General features: G+C 35.8%; 1 protein-coding gene and 2 pseudogenes across 1 annotated transcript; 2 read left to right on the forward strand and 1 right to left on the reverse strand.

Annotated features, from left to right (window-relative positions):
• Positions 1 to 1,487: 1,487 nt before the first annotated feature.
• Positions 1,488 to 4,786, reverse strand: LOC105636366 (pentatricopeptide (PPR) repeat-containing protein). The gene has a single exon (XM_012219625.4). The coding sequence runs from the start codon at positions 3,844 to 3,846 to the stop codon at positions 1,624 to 1,626; it is 2,223 nt and encodes a 740-aa protein (XP_012075015.1). The 5' UTR covers positions 3,847 to 4,786; the 3' UTR covers positions 1,488 to 1,623.
• Positions 3,914 to 10,194, forward strand: LOC119371459 (transcription factor MAMYB pseudogene; annotated as a pseudogene).
• On the forward strand, positions 5,554 to 6,347 carry LOC149492570 (uncharacterized; annotated as a pseudogene).
• Positions 10,195 to 17,068: the final 6,874 nt, after the last annotated feature.

Genomic DNA, 17,068 nt, shown 5'->3' on the forward strand with positions numbered 1-17,068 from the left:
CATAATACTATTTAAAATATGAAAAAAAAATAATAACATATATATCAAAAATAAAAAAATAAATAAACATAACACAATCAAAATACAAAAAAATTGAAAGTAAAATAATTGAAAGAGGCAACAAAAAAAGTAAAACAAAAAAGCCATTGTGAAAGAAAATTATGGCATAAGAATATTTAAAAATAAATATAAGTATATAGATAGAGATAAAAAAAAAAACTCAAAAAGTTTTAAAGTTCAAATTTTAAAAATTTAATAGTTTAGAAATGGTTTATATCTTGAGAAAAGAATTAAAAAAAACTATATATATATATATATATATATATAGATTATTTTTCTTACTTGCAAATGGGTCAACTAACTTATTGTTGTTATATTTTGTTTCTTTTTTTCTAAATGATGTTTTGAAAATATGAAATGATTAATTAATAAAAAAAGTAAATATATTATCTCAATTATTAAAAATAAAATGATTAATAATAAAATAAAATTATTAAAATTTAATAATTAATTATTATTATGAGTTTTTAATTATTAATTATAAGATAAAAATATGTATAGCATGCACGTTTGAGTAATGTAAGTACAAATATAATTTAGCGATAGATATGCATACAACTTAGATATTAAATTAAGGTTGATTTTCTCTTTCGTCGTTACTAAAACACAAACACAAACACAAACACACACACACACACACACACACACACACACAAAAATATATATATATATATATATATATATATATATAAAATAAAAAATATATAATAAAAATAATTAATTAAAGATATAATATTTATTTGATATATTAAATAATATTAATATATTGACATAACTAATTTATTATTATTGTTGATAGTTGATGATAAATGGTTTGAAAAAAATTATATATTTAGAATATTATTACTTTTTTTTCTATCAAGTTATTTACAATTAGTTTTTATAAATACTTATGAAAATAAAAAATGACAAGAACCGGTTGAACCAAGTTGATCCGGTTCTTGGTTCAACCGCGATCTAGTTATAAGCCAGTTCAATCTTTAGTCCGGTTCATACCACATCTATAATGCCAATCCTTTTTTTTTTTTTTTTTTGAGAAAATAATTTTTTGTTTGTTAAATTTGTGTTTATTATTCTTACACCCTTTGAATGGTTGCTAAAATGCGTATGGGGCAAAGAGAAGGGCAGTATATATTCTGCTTGTGTAATTGCAGTTTTAGGCGGACAAAATTAGCAGTTTTGATTTCACATTTTCAACGGTGATGATCAGTTGAGCTTTTAGCATTTGGAACTACAATACACTTGCTATCAACCAATTTAATTGACGAAATTCCATCAATTCCTTATTAAGCTACGGTTACAGGGCTATAAATGAACCAATCAATACTTGATTCGATAAAAGCTCGGCTAGATTCAAGTTCGGTTTCTAAATGAACTAAATTTAAACTTGATTTTTAGGCTACTTTAATAAATGAACCAAGCTCGCATTTGAAAAAGCTTAGCACGGTACTTATGTCTTCATTGTTCATGGCAACTATTGATATTATGCCTTTTAAAAAAAAAAAATTGTGAAGATATTATAAAATAAAATCCCATTCTCAATGAACCATGAAAATTTTATACCTAATATGCTCCATCACCAAACTGAAACAGGAATGATAGCAGTTCAGTTGCCTGTGGGTCTAATTTATCTCCTGACAAAAAGACATGAATTCTTCCATTTAGCACTATCCAACTGCATCCAGGGACCTTCCTCACACCTTTCATACCCATCTTCTTCCTCAATTTTTGCTCCTCGATATGGTTGCCACTTGCTGCATACATATTGCAGAGAACTACATGTGCAGGTGCATTTAGTGGATCTAGCTCAAGGAGTTGCGCAGCGGCTCGTTTAGCTATGCCAGCATTTTTTTCACTAAAACTGCATAAACCAAGCAATGCACCCCAAATAGCATGATTTGTTTCAACAGGTAATCCCAAAATGAATTCTTCTGCCTCTTTCACTTTCCCTGCTCGGCCCAAAAGATCAATCATACAAATGTAATGCTCCAAACCTGGTTGAATTACGTAAACATTATTCATTGCATTAAATAACTCCCATCCTTTACTCAGTAATCCTGCATGGCTACATGCTGATAGAACACCTAGAAAGGTTACAGAATTTGGATGAGTTCCAGATTCCAACATGGCTTCAAAAACATTTAGTGCTTCAGTCGCTAGCCCATGGTGTGAAAATCCCATGATCATAGAATTCCAAGAAATCAGGTCATGAGAAATCATGTGCGAGAATATTTTATATGCATCATGTATCTCCCCACATTTTGCATACATTGAAATCAGAGAATTATCTAGAATCAAGTCAGTAGCTGATAATGTTTTTATCAGCATTGCATGCAATTGCCTCCCTTGATCAAGACATGCCAATGCACCTGTAGCTCCAAAAAGAATAGCATATGTAGAACTTAAAGGACTAAATCCATGAGCCTGCATCTCTGTAAACAAATTAGTAGCTTCAGCAAAAAGTTCATTTTGGACATGTCCTGAAATCATTACTGTCCATGCAACTGAATCTTTTTCAGGCATGTTCTGGAACAGATGGCATGCTTCGGATACATTTCCAATACTGAAATATCCATCAATCATTGAAGTCCAGGTGATCTTGTCTCGAATAGGTACAGTGTCGAACAAATTCTGAGCCTTCTGCAGTTGGCCAATCCGAATATAACCATTAATCATGCAGTTACAAGACTGAACAACATAATGATTTGAGTTCTTGTTAAATATAAAATGTGCAAAATCCATGAAGCCAAATGAAGAGTACATGTAAATAAGGCTCTCCGATAACCGACCATCATAATCACCATACTCAAACCTGTTTATTATAACCTGAGCATGTAACTGCTTGCCAAGACGATGGAATCCTATGCCAGCACAAGAATAAATAAGTGAAATAAAAGTCTCTGTATTTGGTATTATGCCAGAGCTCCGCTTCATCTCAAGAAGAAGCAGCAATGCATCTTCATAAAATCCATTCCAAGTAAACCCACTAATCATGGCTGTCCAAGTAACAACATTTCTCGCAGGAGTCCTCTGAAAGAAAAAATACCCTTCCTCTACCTCACCTACCCTACAATAACCTGCTATCATACTTGTCCAAGTAACCACATTCCTATCCTCCATCTCATCAAACAAAGCCCTTGCTTCTTCCATTTTACCATTCTCCTTGTACCCTGCAATCATTGCATTCCAAGAAACCACATTCTTGACTGGCATCCTATCAAAAACCAACCTTGCATCCTCCAAATCTCCATTTTTAGTCAAAACAACAATCATTGCATTCCATGAAACGACATTCCTCTTCGGCATCTCCTCGAACAATCTTCTCGCCTCACAAATCCTTCCTGCATCTGCCAAGCCACAAAGCATACAAGTCCAAGAAACAACATTCCTCTCTGGCATCTCTTCAAATAACCTCATTCCCTCACTTAGCCTCCCACATTGCAAAAATCCTGATAACATTGCATTATAACTGACAACGTTTCTCTCAGGCATCATGTCAAAGAGGGCTCGAGCTTCATCAATGAAACCACTTTTTGAGTATTTAGTAACCAAAGAAGTCCAATAAACAATACGGCTATGAGAACTTCTCTCAGGCATTTTGTTGAGCGTGTTATGTGCATCACGTAGTCTACCCTGTGATAAGCGATTGAGGAGTTGGTAGTCATTAAATGTGAGTTTTGGGTAATAAGTTGTCGAAAATGTGATTTTGGATATAAAAAAACGAGCATCTTTTAGTGAAATTCGTTGAAGGGAGAATTCAATTACTCTGAAAGAAAAAGCGGGCATTAACAGTTTTTTAAAATGATAAACGGTTAAAGTGTCACCAGTCAAGTTAAAGGGTTGATGTTCCCTTATAATTGCATACGTGTATTTTTTAGTAAAAAAAAGGAAAGAAAGAAAAATTAGGCAATTTTCTGTTTCTTGGTCTTCTGCTCCCTCCCTAGCAACTGTAAAGCATCCGACAATAGAGTTTCTCGATGAGGACGCTAGAACCAGATTCGTCTTTCAATCTCGGCCAATCCCATCTTCACTCGCGGATCAGCAATCTCAACAAGAATCGCTTAACAAACCGCTAGTCTTCATTGCAGTTATCTTCTCTTCCGTTTTATTGATTTTTTCGATTCTTTATCTCCAAACTGAAACCTTTAAATCTCTCCTCTTTTGGGTCTCCATCTCCTTCTTCATTGGCCCTTTTGCACCATCTAACGTCACTGGTGGTGACATCTCAGTCGGTCAAGGTCCAATCGTCGAGACACATGACGAAGAACCTGAAATTTCCACTGAAAAGAGAGTGCCCAAGAGGAGATCAAAAGCGATCAGATCTGAGGAAACTGTGATTGGTCCAATTCAAGGTGAAGAAAAAACAAATGGGTTATCAATTAAAGACAAAAGAGATGAAGTTTCAGGAAATGTTACAAATGGGTTTATTGCAAATGAGGGAGACACGGAGTGGAGCGAAGAGGATTTACATATATTGAAGAAACAAATGGTAAAGAATCCTGTAGGGAAGTCAAGGAGCTGGGAGGTGATTGCTGTTAAAGATCATAGGAGTAATAGGAGTAATAAGGTGTCGTTATGTGATCGGTCCCTCTTACAAGGACCTGTTGAATAAAATATGGAGTTATAAGGTGTATTTAGTTAATATTTTCCTATTCTACTGTTGGGTGTATTTAGTCGTTAGAAGTCCATGTTTAGCTCTTTCTTTGACTAGTTTGGTAGCTAACACAGCCACATAATCTGATTTGTGATTCACAGTTGATTATCTTCGTTATTCTTCGGATTTAGTTTAGACTTAGTCTATTTTGTACGTCTATATAAGAGAAGCCGTGTATGTTCATGAATTATGAGTTGAATCTGAATTAAAAATACAACAGTGGCTGCTTTTTCTTCTTGAAAAAAAAAAAAAACACAAATCTTATTTTCTTTCTTGGTATCAGAGCCTGAACATCATTTTGCTCATGGCTTTCTCATCTTTGTCACTAAAATGTCGGCAATTTCGTCACTTTGAAACTCACCCAAACAAATTACCTTCTATGGCGTGAGCAAGTACTAGGACTTGCCGAGAGTCAAGATCTCTTAAATCATCTCACAGAAGAACCACTAATGAATCCGGCAGGATCAGACAAAGCAACAGAGCAATCACTTCAGAATTTCGCTGCTTGGCAGCAAGCAGATCGTCTTCTTCGAGGGTGGATAATCGGCACACTCTATGAAGAATCTCTAGGGCTTGTAATTGGGCTCGATACGGCCTTTGCTGCCTGGGATGCCTTAAAAGACTCATATGCACAGGAGTCTTAAGAAAGGGAGTTTACACTCCATCAACAATTGATCTATCTTCGCAAAGATGACAGCGTCAGCATTGGTAATCACATTCGTCAATTCAAAAATATTTGTGACAGTTTGGCTGCTATTGGCCGTCCAATTCAAGAAAAAGAAAAAATTTATAGCCTACTCACAAGTCTTGGTCCACAATATGAGACCTTTACTACCACAATGCTCAAACCACCAAGACCAACTTATTCAAAATTGATTTCACAACTCCAAAATCATGATCAACGACGAACTTGGTTTGCAAATTCTGCAATTTCACCTTGAGCAGTTCATACGCCTCATCTGGCGTTCTATACTCAACAGCAAAAAAATCGGCAGATTGCTGGATCAAACTCGTCTTTAGATTCAAAAAATTCTCACTCAAATTTTACTTCTGCAGGTCGTGGGTTTCAGGCGCAGAATCAAACAAATTCTTCAGGTCAGCAGCAACGACCTCCACCACCAGGGAAGAGACGTATAACAGCTGCAGAACGTGAGCTTTATCGAGATGAGACCTGTCAGTTTTGCAACAAAACAGGACATATCACAAAAATTTGTTGGTGGATTCCTTCATCTGCGTCTCAATCTGGTGTTCTTCCTCAAGCTTTGGCAGCCTTGACACTTGATAATATTGTTACAGACCATGATTGGATGTCTGACATTGCAGCTACGAATCACATGACTGGAAGTGAAGGTATGGTGTCTAATTTACATACTTATGCAAGTAGTGATTCGGTTATTATAGGTGATGGTTCTTCCATCCCTATAGCTGGTATTGGTAGTTCTGAAGTTCGAAAAAATAATCATTTGTTGCCATTGTTTGAGGTTTTGTATGTTCCTGATTTAAAAAAGAATTTGTTATCGGTAAGTAAATTAACTTCACAGTTTCCTGTAAATTGTGAGTTTACTAATGATTCTTTTATTGTGAAGGAACGGAAGACAGGCGCGTTAATCATGTAGGGACCAAAGAAGGGTGATTTGTATACAATTTCTAATCGTCCTGAAGCTAATTTTTCATTTCGTTTCAAGTCTTGTAGTGCTGATGTTTGGCACCAACGCCTTGGACATCCACAAATTTCTACTTTAAATTGTTTGCATAATAAAGGCCTAATTGCTGTTAATGGCCCTTTAAAAATAAATCAAGTGTGTGATAGTTGCCAGGTTGGGAAACTCAGCAAATTTCCTTTTAAAAGAAGTGTTAATTCTACTACTACTGCTTTTGAAAAAATACATTGTGACTTATGGGGACCAGCTCCTGTGTTATCTATTGGAAAATTTATGTTTTATGCTTGTCTTGTCGATGATTACACCAAATACACTTGGATAATTCCATTACGTGCGAAATCTGATTTTTATTCGGCTTTTATTGCTTTTGAAAACTATGTTCAACGTCAATATAATGCTGTTATCAAAATTTTTCAATCAGATGGAGGGGGAGAATTTGTTAATTCTGCTTTGGCTACTCATTTTCTACAAACTGGAATAATTCATCATATTTCTTCATATACACCAGAACAAGCTGGTATAGTTGAACGTCGACATTGCATAATACGTGAGCTAGGAATGTCAATGTTGTTTCATAGCCGTGTTCCGTTATCTTTTTGGGTTGATGCTTTTACTACTGCAGTTTTCTTAATTAATCGTTTACCCTCATCATCCATTTCATTTGATTCACCATTTTTTAAGTTACATAAAAAGCATCCAGATTATTCCATGTTACGTGTTTTTCGATGTAAGTGTTTCCCATATATTTGGGACACCAAGAAAAATAAATTTGATCCAAAATCTACTCTTTGTGTTTTTACAGGATACAGTGACAAATATAAAGGTTACAAGTGTTACGATATGAAAAATCGTAAATATATTATGTCGAGACACGTGGTATTCGATGAAGAGTGTTTTCCATACAAATCAGCAACTAATATTTGTACACCAGTACATGTTACACAAGTGTTTGATTCATGGATACCAGCTTCTGCTACTGTGTCATCTGCTATGCAGGATTCTACCTAGTCATTATCTTTAATTCCAATTCCTTCTCTTTTCAATCAAGCCCAACCTAATACGATTTCGACAGCCACGATCCCTTTCTCCACGACTGAACCAGCTTCCCATTTACATGTCCCAATTTCTCTGCCACAATCTGCCACACCAGTCTTTGTTCAACATTCTTCGACTGCTTCTTTACCATTCCCACATCATTCGTCACCGATACCCATCACACCATATTCCCCTATTCATTCGCCATCATCATCCGCTAATTTCACATCGCAACATTTAGAAATGCAGGAAACTGATCTCCCTTTGCCAACGCCAGATCCCACTTCAGATATTCCAATTGCTGAATTAGCAACAGATTCTACTTCTCTTGCACCTGTTCTTGCTCCAAATCGCCATTCTATGACAACTCGATCTCAATCTGGTATTGTTAAACCAAAACCCTAGGTATGCTCTTGTCACAACCATGGATTCCTCAATTCCTAAGGAACCACGTACTGTCAAACAAGCTTTGGCACATTCTGGATGGAAGAAAGCTATGGAGGAGGAATTATCTGCTCTTCACAAAAATGAGACTTGGACTTTGGTTCCTAGGACGCATGACATGAATGTGATAGGGTCAAAATGGGTATTCAAGGCGAAGCTTAAATCCGATGGTTCCCTTGATCGATTAAAACCACGGTTAGTCGCAAAAGGATATCATCAAGTTGATGGTCAAGATTTTACAGAAACTTTTTCTCCAGTTGTTAAACCAGGAACCATTCGACTTGTTCTTTCAATTGCTTTGGTTCGACGGTGGCAAGTTCGACAACTTGATGTTAAAAATGCTTTCTTACATGGTCATATTTCTGAGGATCTTTATATGGATCAGCCGCTAGGTATGGTAGATTTGCAATATTCTTCATATGTGTGTAAACTGAAGAGGGCGCTGTACGGCTTAAAACAAGCCCCACGTGCATGGTTTGACAGGCTAAGTAGTTTTTTAGTTTCTTTTGGTTTTCTCTGCAGTTTAGCTGACCCTTCGCTTTTTATTTTTCATTCATTGCAAGGCACATTAGCCTTGTTGATTTACGTTGATGATATGCTTCTAACAGGGTCTTCTCCAACATTAATTGATTCGTTTATTCAGTTGTTGTGTAGGGAATTTGCTATGAAAGATCTAGGCCTATTGCATCATTTTTTGGGTATTGAAATTACACAAACAGAAGATGGGTTGTTGCTAAATCAAACACATTATGCTTTAACTTTGCTTGATCGGTTTGGAATGCTTGACAGTAAACCGATGGCCACACCTTTGGAAATAAAACCAAATGTTACAAGTCCTGCTGCTCCTGTTGATCCTCACTTATATCGCAGTATTGTTGGCACGTTGCAATATTTAACATTAACCCGTCCTGATCTTGCATACAATGTGAATTTTGTTTCTCAATATATGCAGGACCCGATGGTGGTGCACATGAAGTTTGTTCATCGCATTCTTCGGTATGTGAAAGGAACTCTGAGTCTAGGATTACATTTAACTTCCAATTCTTCATTATTTTTGCAGGGGTTTGCCGATGCCGATTGGGCTGGATGTCCAATTACCAGGCGCTCGACCACAGGGTACTGTACGTTCCTTGGTTGCAATTTAATCTCGTGGTGTGCCAAGAAGCAACACACTGTCTCTCGTTCCAGTACCGAAGCTGAATACAGAGCAATGGCTCATACAGCTGCTGAGCTCACTTGGCTTACATATTTGCTTCAAGATTTTTCGATTCCCATGACTGTGTCGCCTATACTTTACTGTGATAACTTGAGTGCTCTTTATCTCACTGTGAATCCAGTGTTTCATGCCAGGAGTAAGCATATAGAGTTGGAATACCACTTTGTTAGAGAACGGGTTGCACGTGGTCTTCTAGTTACTAAATATGTTCCAACAGATCAATAGGTTGCTGACATCTTCACCAAACCAATACCAAAATCTGCCATAGCTATGTTTCACAGCAAACTCTGCCTCCTGCCCCGGCAAAGTTTGAGGGGGGTGTTAAAGATCATAGGAGTAATAAGGTGTCATTATGTGATTAGTCCCTCTTACAAGGACCTCTTGAGGAAAATATGGAGTTATAAGGTGTATTTTGGAGAGATAAAGTTAGTTAATATTTTCCTATTCTACTGTTGGGTGTATTTAGTTGTTAGAAGTCCATGTTTAGCTCTTTCTTTGACTAGTTTGGTAGCTAACACAGCCACATAATCTGGCTTGTGATTCACAGTTGATTATCTTCGTTATTCTTGGGATTTAGTTTAGACTTAGTCTATTTTGTACCTCTATATAAGAGGAGTTGTGTATGTTCATGAATTATGAGTTGAATTTGAATTAAAAATACAACAGTGGCTGCTTTTTCTTCTTTAAAAAAAAAACACAAATCCTATTTTCTTTCTATTGCGGAGGCTTTTAATGGGAAGCATAAAGTAGAGAGTGTAATAAAGATGGCAAAAGAAATGGGGGAGAACAAATTAGATGATAATGATTCCTATGCGAAGTTTTAAAAGAATAGGAAACCATTGGAAACAAAAGTTCAAGCTAAGATTGGTGGAAAAGAGAGTGTTGAAAATAAGAAAGATAACGAAGATATTGGTGGAGTGCCATGGAGTGCAGGAGATGACATTGCATTACTAAATGCTTTAAAAGCATTTCCCAAGGATGTGGCAATGAGGTGGGAGAAAATTGCAGCTGAAGTTCCTGGGAAGTCAATGGCAGCTTGTAGGAAAAGAGTTGCTAAATTGAAAAGGGATTTTCCGAGTTCGAAAGCTGGTGCCGAGAGTCAGCTTAAATTTTTTGAAGTTTGATTGCAACTGAATTTTGACCATGAGGCAGCATTTGAGAGGCAATAGCTAGGTGATTTAATATCTGTCTTTACTCTAGTTTTTCCACGATCTTTTGACACGAGAAAAGTTGCTGACTATACTACATTTTTGTTCATACATAATTTTCTCTATTATCTGTGGAAACTTGTTATAATAAAATTGAATGGCTATTTGGTTAATTGCAGTGTCTTGGTTGAGGAAAGCGGTGTGGTTCTGTCATCTTTCATGCTTATTGATTATTTACGAGTTTATGGTTGATGAAAGTTTAGCCTCCATGTATGTTTTATCATCATTTGTTTGTAGTCGCCAAATTGAGGATCTTAAAACTTTTTACTATAAAATGTCAGGCAACTAAAGATTTTTGATTCCCTGCTCTTCTTCTTGGAAACAATTAAAATGAGTTTATATTAGGCATAAGGTTTGAATTAAGATAGGTGCTTAGTTCTCTTTTCATTTAAAATTAAAGTGTGATGTAAATGTGATAGCAGCAGTAGAAAATAAAAAGAAAAGAAAGAAATTTTATGGAGAAAAGGGAAAGCTTTATTTGCTTAGTCCGTATGGAGAGGACCAGACTCCTTACAACTCTGATTAATACTTCAATAATAATATCAATAAAGAACAAGAAAATGAAATATAAATACTGACAGAAAGCAAATCAAATCCTAAATAATTGGGAAAGTGGGGAAGTGGATAAGTGATAACTGCAGCAGAAAAATCAGGCATGTGAAGCAGTTTCTATACTCTGAGAAATTCCAGCAACTGATTAATTCCATCTTCTCCAACAGTTTTGACTTCTTCCAAACGCTCAAAACCCATGTGCAAAGCACTTGAGGAGTTAAATTTTTTTCTTGAATAAGTTTTCAGAGGCGGGTTTGTATCAGTACTCCCCCGTTGAAACCTCGACTTGTCCTCAAGGCGAAATTGAGGGAACTGGTCAACCAAAAGGTCGTACTCCTCCCAACTTGCTTCTTCTACTGGATGTTTTTCCCACTGAATGAGGAGTTCCAAAGTTGAAGTGCCTGAACGATGCAACCAGCGGTGGTCTAGGACTTTTGCAGGTGTTAATTCCAGTTCCCAATTGTCATTTACTAGCAGCGGCGCTGGTGTAGTCAGAATATGGTGGCCAAGTGCAGGTCGAAGCAATGAAATGTGAAAAACAGGATGAACCTTAGCATCGGATGGGAGCTCAAGCTCATACGCTACTGAACCAACTCGCTTGATGATTTTATAAGGTCCAAAGAACCTAGGAGACAACTTGGCATAGCGTCGGCGAGTAAGGGACTGTTGGCGGTACGGCTGAAGTTTCAAAAGGACATAGTCACCTACTTTAAAGGATAACTCCCTGCGATGAGCATCTGCTTGTTGTTTCATACGTGTCTGGGCTTTTTGCAAATTGTCTTTGAGGATTTGAAGCATGACATCACGTTCTAAGAGTTGTGCTTCCAAATCAGCGATGTGAGTTTCACCACGTACAAAAGGAGTTAGCATAGGGGGTTCTCTTCCATAAACAATTCGAAAAGGTAAGGTGCCAGCTGAAGTGTGAAATCCTGTGTTGAAGGAATATTCTGCCTAAAAGAGGAATTTGCTCTATGAACGGGGTTGCGCCAAGGTGAAGCACCTCAGATAAGTTTCCAAGCAATGGCTCACCACCTCAGTTTATCCATCTGTTTGAGGGTGGTAAGCAGTACTAACCCGAAGCTTAATCTGACTGAGGCGAAAGAGCTCCTGCCAAAAAGTGCTAAGGAAGATGACATCTCGATCTGATATGATGGAACATGGAAGGCCATGGAGGCGCACAATCTCCCTGCAAAAGATTTCAGCAACCGACTTGGTAGTGAATGGGTGAGCAAGAGGGATGAAGTGAGAATACTTACTCAACCTATCAACTACCACTAAAATTGTGTCAAAGCCACCAGATTTAGGAAGACCAGAAATAAAGTCCATTAAGATGTCCTCCCAAATTTTGGCTAGAATCAGTAGGGGTTGTAATAGACCTGCGGGTGCCAAAGCTTGGTACTTAGCCTTCTGACAGATGAGACAATTCTGCACATAGGCTTTGACATCTTGCTTGAGATTTGGCCAGTAAAAGGTAGAACTGAGATGTTTCAAGGTCTTCAAATACCCGCCGTGGCCTGCTGTTGAAGTGTCATGAGCTTCAGCTAAAAGTTTCTGTCGTAAAGCCATATCATTTGGGATGACCAAACGAGTTTTGTAAAAAAGCTTAGAATTGGTCACATGAAAATCTGGATAGGAAGCCGGATCTGTTTGGAGGGCAGCTGGTAAATCTCGGGTATATTCATCGTCTTGTAATCCTTGGGCCCAATTGGAGAAATTGAGCGAGATAGGAATTGCAAGTGCCAAAAAGTCAACATGGTGTGGGCGACGTGAGAGTGCATCATCGCCAATATTTTCTTTACCTACTTTATAAACAATAGAAAAGTCAAAAGGTAAGAGTTTCAGAAGCAATCTCTGTTGTTCATTGGTGGAAAGGCGCTGCTCCAAGAGATATTTTAAACTTCTATGATCTGTACGAACATAAAAGTGGTTGCCCATCAAGTAATGTTTTCACTTTTGTAAAGCTAGAACCAAAGCCAAAAGTTCTCTATCATAAGCAGATTTGAGGCGGCTGGAATAAGATAACCCTTTGCTAAAATAAGTAATAGGGTGATCATCCTGTAGCAAAATCGCTCCCACTCCCTTAGAGGAGGTGTCACACTCTACTGTAAATGGGGAGGAAAAATCTAGAAGTCGAAGAACAAGAACAGATGTGAGGGCCCTTTTAAGAGTAAAAAATGCAGAGTCGGCTATTGGGTTCCAATGGAAGGCATTCTTTTTTGTAAGAGCAGTGAGGGGCCTAGCTATCAGCCCATAATTCTGCACAAATTTCCTGTAATATCCAGTGAGCCCTAAGAATCCACGTAATTCCTTAACAGAGGAAGGAATTACGTGGATTGGAAGGTTTTCAAAGGTGGGTTTGTATCAAAATGTTGTGCTAATTTCATTCATGTCATGCATATCATACTGCTACTTTGCAGAGGTAGGTAGTGTTAGGCACAACTACAGTTTCTTTATTGGTTGCCTTTCTTTATTGGTTAACTGCGAGTTTCCAAACCATTATGTGAATTTCTGCGCTTCAATTCCATTCTTATTACCTTCCGATTCAACAATTTAATCTTAGACCAAAAACATTTTGGCTGCCTAAATGAATATTTGCCAGACTGTTGTTTACCTTGTCAATTTGTTGCACATTAATGGATTTAATTGAAACTCAACTTCTTGGTATGATAATGCAAGAGAGGGTATTGGCCTAGAGGGGTTCAAAGTTGGGGATCAGTTAGCTAATAGAGATTGATAGGTGTTATTTTTATAGTATTTTTAATATAGTTTTTATTAGGATTTTTAGTATTTTTAATTACTTTAATTAGTTTTTATTAAGTTTAATTCATGTTTTTGTTCAAAGCTTCCTTGAATCATATATCACTTGATCTTGAGGAATTTTGTAGGAGTTTTTATAGAAAACCAGCCAAAATGCAGAAAAGACTGTACCCAAGCCGTGGCAGATAGTACGCCCAAAGACCAGATTTCGCATTGGGCCGAGAATGTCAGTTTCAACCCATACCGCTTGCATGGACCCGCATGAGATGCTTTTCTGATGTGCGAATCAAGTTTAAATCCTATTTAGATGCTAGGAGAGTCCTAATTGGAAATAAATACAAAGCCTAACAGTTTCCTATTTTCAAAAGATTTCTTACTCAATAAAGATTCATTTTCCTAAACGAACACGAAGATATTCCAGAGAGTCTATATAAATAGGAAGACTAGCCATAGTCAAGGAAAATCGATTCATTGTATATTCCATCTCGCTGGTTCTATAATCTTTTGTTCTATTATTTTTCTCTCTTTAAGACCTCAAGTGATCAAAAATTGTGTCAAGATTCAAGGAAGTCATCCACGTTATTTGACTAGTTTTTATCTCTAAACTCTAAATCTTGTTTTTAATTTTCATTATTCACATTGATTATGGAATTATTATCAAGTTTAATTAAGTTTTATTTAATTACTATGTCGAACTAAACTCTTATACTATGGATTGGATGTAGCTTAATTTCTTTTCCAATTTATAATATTAGATTTGTTTTTCTTTGTTCAAAATATAATTCATTATTGAACTTAATGGCTTCAGGCAGAATTTCTCCCCTGGATTGATTTATTTCATTAATCACTATCAGGAGAAGGATTTTTGACATGAAAAAGGTAATAAATTATATGAGAATAATAACTTGATGCAGAAGCTATATGGTTTGACTCATGGAGGGTTTTCATAAGTTAACAACCTTAGGTTATGAATTCATAAACAAACCATAAAACTTAATGATTTAATTCATGTTTAATTGCACTATTGGAAGATAGGTAATTAGATCAGGTTAAAATAGCTAACAATACATCGAGAGAGCTTGTTAGTGATTTTAGGGTTGTTTTCCTTACTTGAACAATTAAAATTGATTAATGAACTGATAAAACAAATTGGATAGAATTAAGTGAAGTCAAAATTCCTAGTAGTTTTTAATCATTGATTTCTTTTAATCAAAAATTGCTTGCTTGATTTCTTTTTATTATCTTTTATTTGTTGAATTTAGTTTCTTAAAATAATTTCCCTAAATTGCCATTTAAATAATAGTAGGTTAACATAATTTTGGTACTTGATATACAATCCTCGAGGGAATGATACTCTACTCATTATATATTACTTGTTGCAATTTCGTACACTTGCGAAAATCACTGTCAAGTTTTTAGCGCCGTTGCTGGGGATTGGCTTTACCAATATCAATACCAATTAACCTATTATTAATTTATACATTTTTTATTTTAATTTTTTTTGTTAATTGAAATATTTTTTTATATTATTTGTAGTTTTTTTCTTTGTTTTTATTAATTTTTACTTTCATTATTTTCTTGGGAAGTATTTTGAGATGTTTCATCAACAAGTAGTCGCAAGTTTTATTCAACAACATTCAAAGTTATTTTATGCCACTTGGACAAGATTTAATGAATTGCTAGAGAGATTTTCTTATCATAATTTTACAAATAAATATCCCACTTACATATTCTACTGTGGATTAGATGAAGAAACAAGAAGTTGGGTAGATAATGGATTTTCAGCAACCAGTATTCCACCTTCCGAAAAGTAGCTATGGGGACGTACATTACATGTTAAATGATATGACAGATTTTGACTATCGTTCGCATTGAGATCCTTCACTACAGGGTTTACGCTCCAAATTTTGAGTATAAAGAAGAAAAGCAGAAGAATTTAGAGAATTTGATTATTGCCCTTACTAAATCTCACATGGAATTTATGAAAGAAACTCATGAGATTTTTAAGATCCAACAAATGGCAATAAAGAATTTGGAGGTACAAGCAGCGGAATTAATAACCATGGCAACTAATGGATATCAAGATGATGAATGCAAGGTAAATTATGAGGAAACTTCATGGGAAATTACACCTTTAGAAGAAGTAAAGCCTACATGTGAAGAATGCAACTCTTTTGAAGATGAATTAAATCTCACTTTCTTATTTCCAGACATGATTATTAATGACCATGAAAAAGGTGATGTACTGCTGGAAGGGACATTTGGTGAGAGTTTAAATGAAGACGAGCAGCAAGCAATATTGGTGGATGAAGGAATAATTGAGACTATTGATTTGAGCTCATCAATGGTCTTTATACATACACCAGCCGAAGATTCTTTCTTTCCAATGAAACCACCTTTAATAAATTATGTTCTCCATGTTCTAATACGGTTCTTTTCTCAATTTCATCATTCAAAGCGAGATGTTGTTTATAAGATGGGTATAAATTTTCTCAAACTAGCCAGTCTTGAGGGCATTTTCAACCAAGACCCATGTGTGATATTACACAATACATACTATGGGTGCAAGTTGTTATTTGATAAACTTCTCAAAAGTCGAGTTTAAAGACTTTAAATAAAACGCTAATAGGAGGCAACCCATCTTTCTTTTCCTATATTTTTTTATTTATATTTTTTCATTTTTTTCCCATCTTTAAACCATTATTTTCTTTTATTTTGATGTTTTACACTGATGTTGCAGGTCAAAAAGGATTAAAGAGGCTTAAAAACTGATTGAAAGTGCTAGAGTCAGGCTCTAGCACGGGCAGAGCATGCTAGCCAGCACCCCCGTGCTGTCTCCAAAGAAAATTACGCCCAGAGTCAGGCTCTAGCACCCCCAGGGCGTGCTAGCCAGCACCCCTGTGCTGTCTCCAGAGAAAAATTACACAAGATTCAGGCTCTAGCACCTCCAGGGCGTGCTACCCAGCACCCCCAGGCCATGCTGCAGATTTTTTTTTGTTATTCTTTTCATTTTGGCAATCATCCTCGGTTTCTATTTTTCTTTTCTATTATTTAGATTATTATTATAATTATTTTTTATTAATTTATTTTTTTCCTATTAATTTTTATTTTTATTTTTTATTTATTTTTACTATTAATTTTTTTATTTTTTATATTACTTTAGTTCCTTTTCATTTTTAGAATTTAGCATTTGGATCTAATGCGCTTTGCTTCCTTGAATTTTATTGCATTTTTCAATATAATGGTGGTAAGATGTTCTCAACTCTATTTTTATTTTTGCTTTTGCACCTTGTTTTGATCATATATGATAAGTTTGGGGAAGTGATCTTATTTTTGTACACATTGAAGACAATATGCTAGATTAAGTTGGGGGAAGGAAAATATTAGTTAAAATTTTAAGTTTTATTTGTTTCATTAGCTTAATATGGTTGGAATAATTGTGAGCAAGCTTGAAAATTATCATAATTTAGTAACTTGTGAT

The sequence above is a fragment of the Jatropha curcas genome, chromosome 11 (genome assembly GCF_041381405.1).
Source record: "Jatropha curcas cultivar XTBG-Jc1 chromosome 11, XTBG_Jcur_1.0, whole genome shotgun sequence".
Taxonomy (NCBI): Eukaryota; Viridiplantae; Streptophyta; class Magnoliopsida; order Malpighiales; family Euphorbiaceae; genus Jatropha; species Jatropha curcas.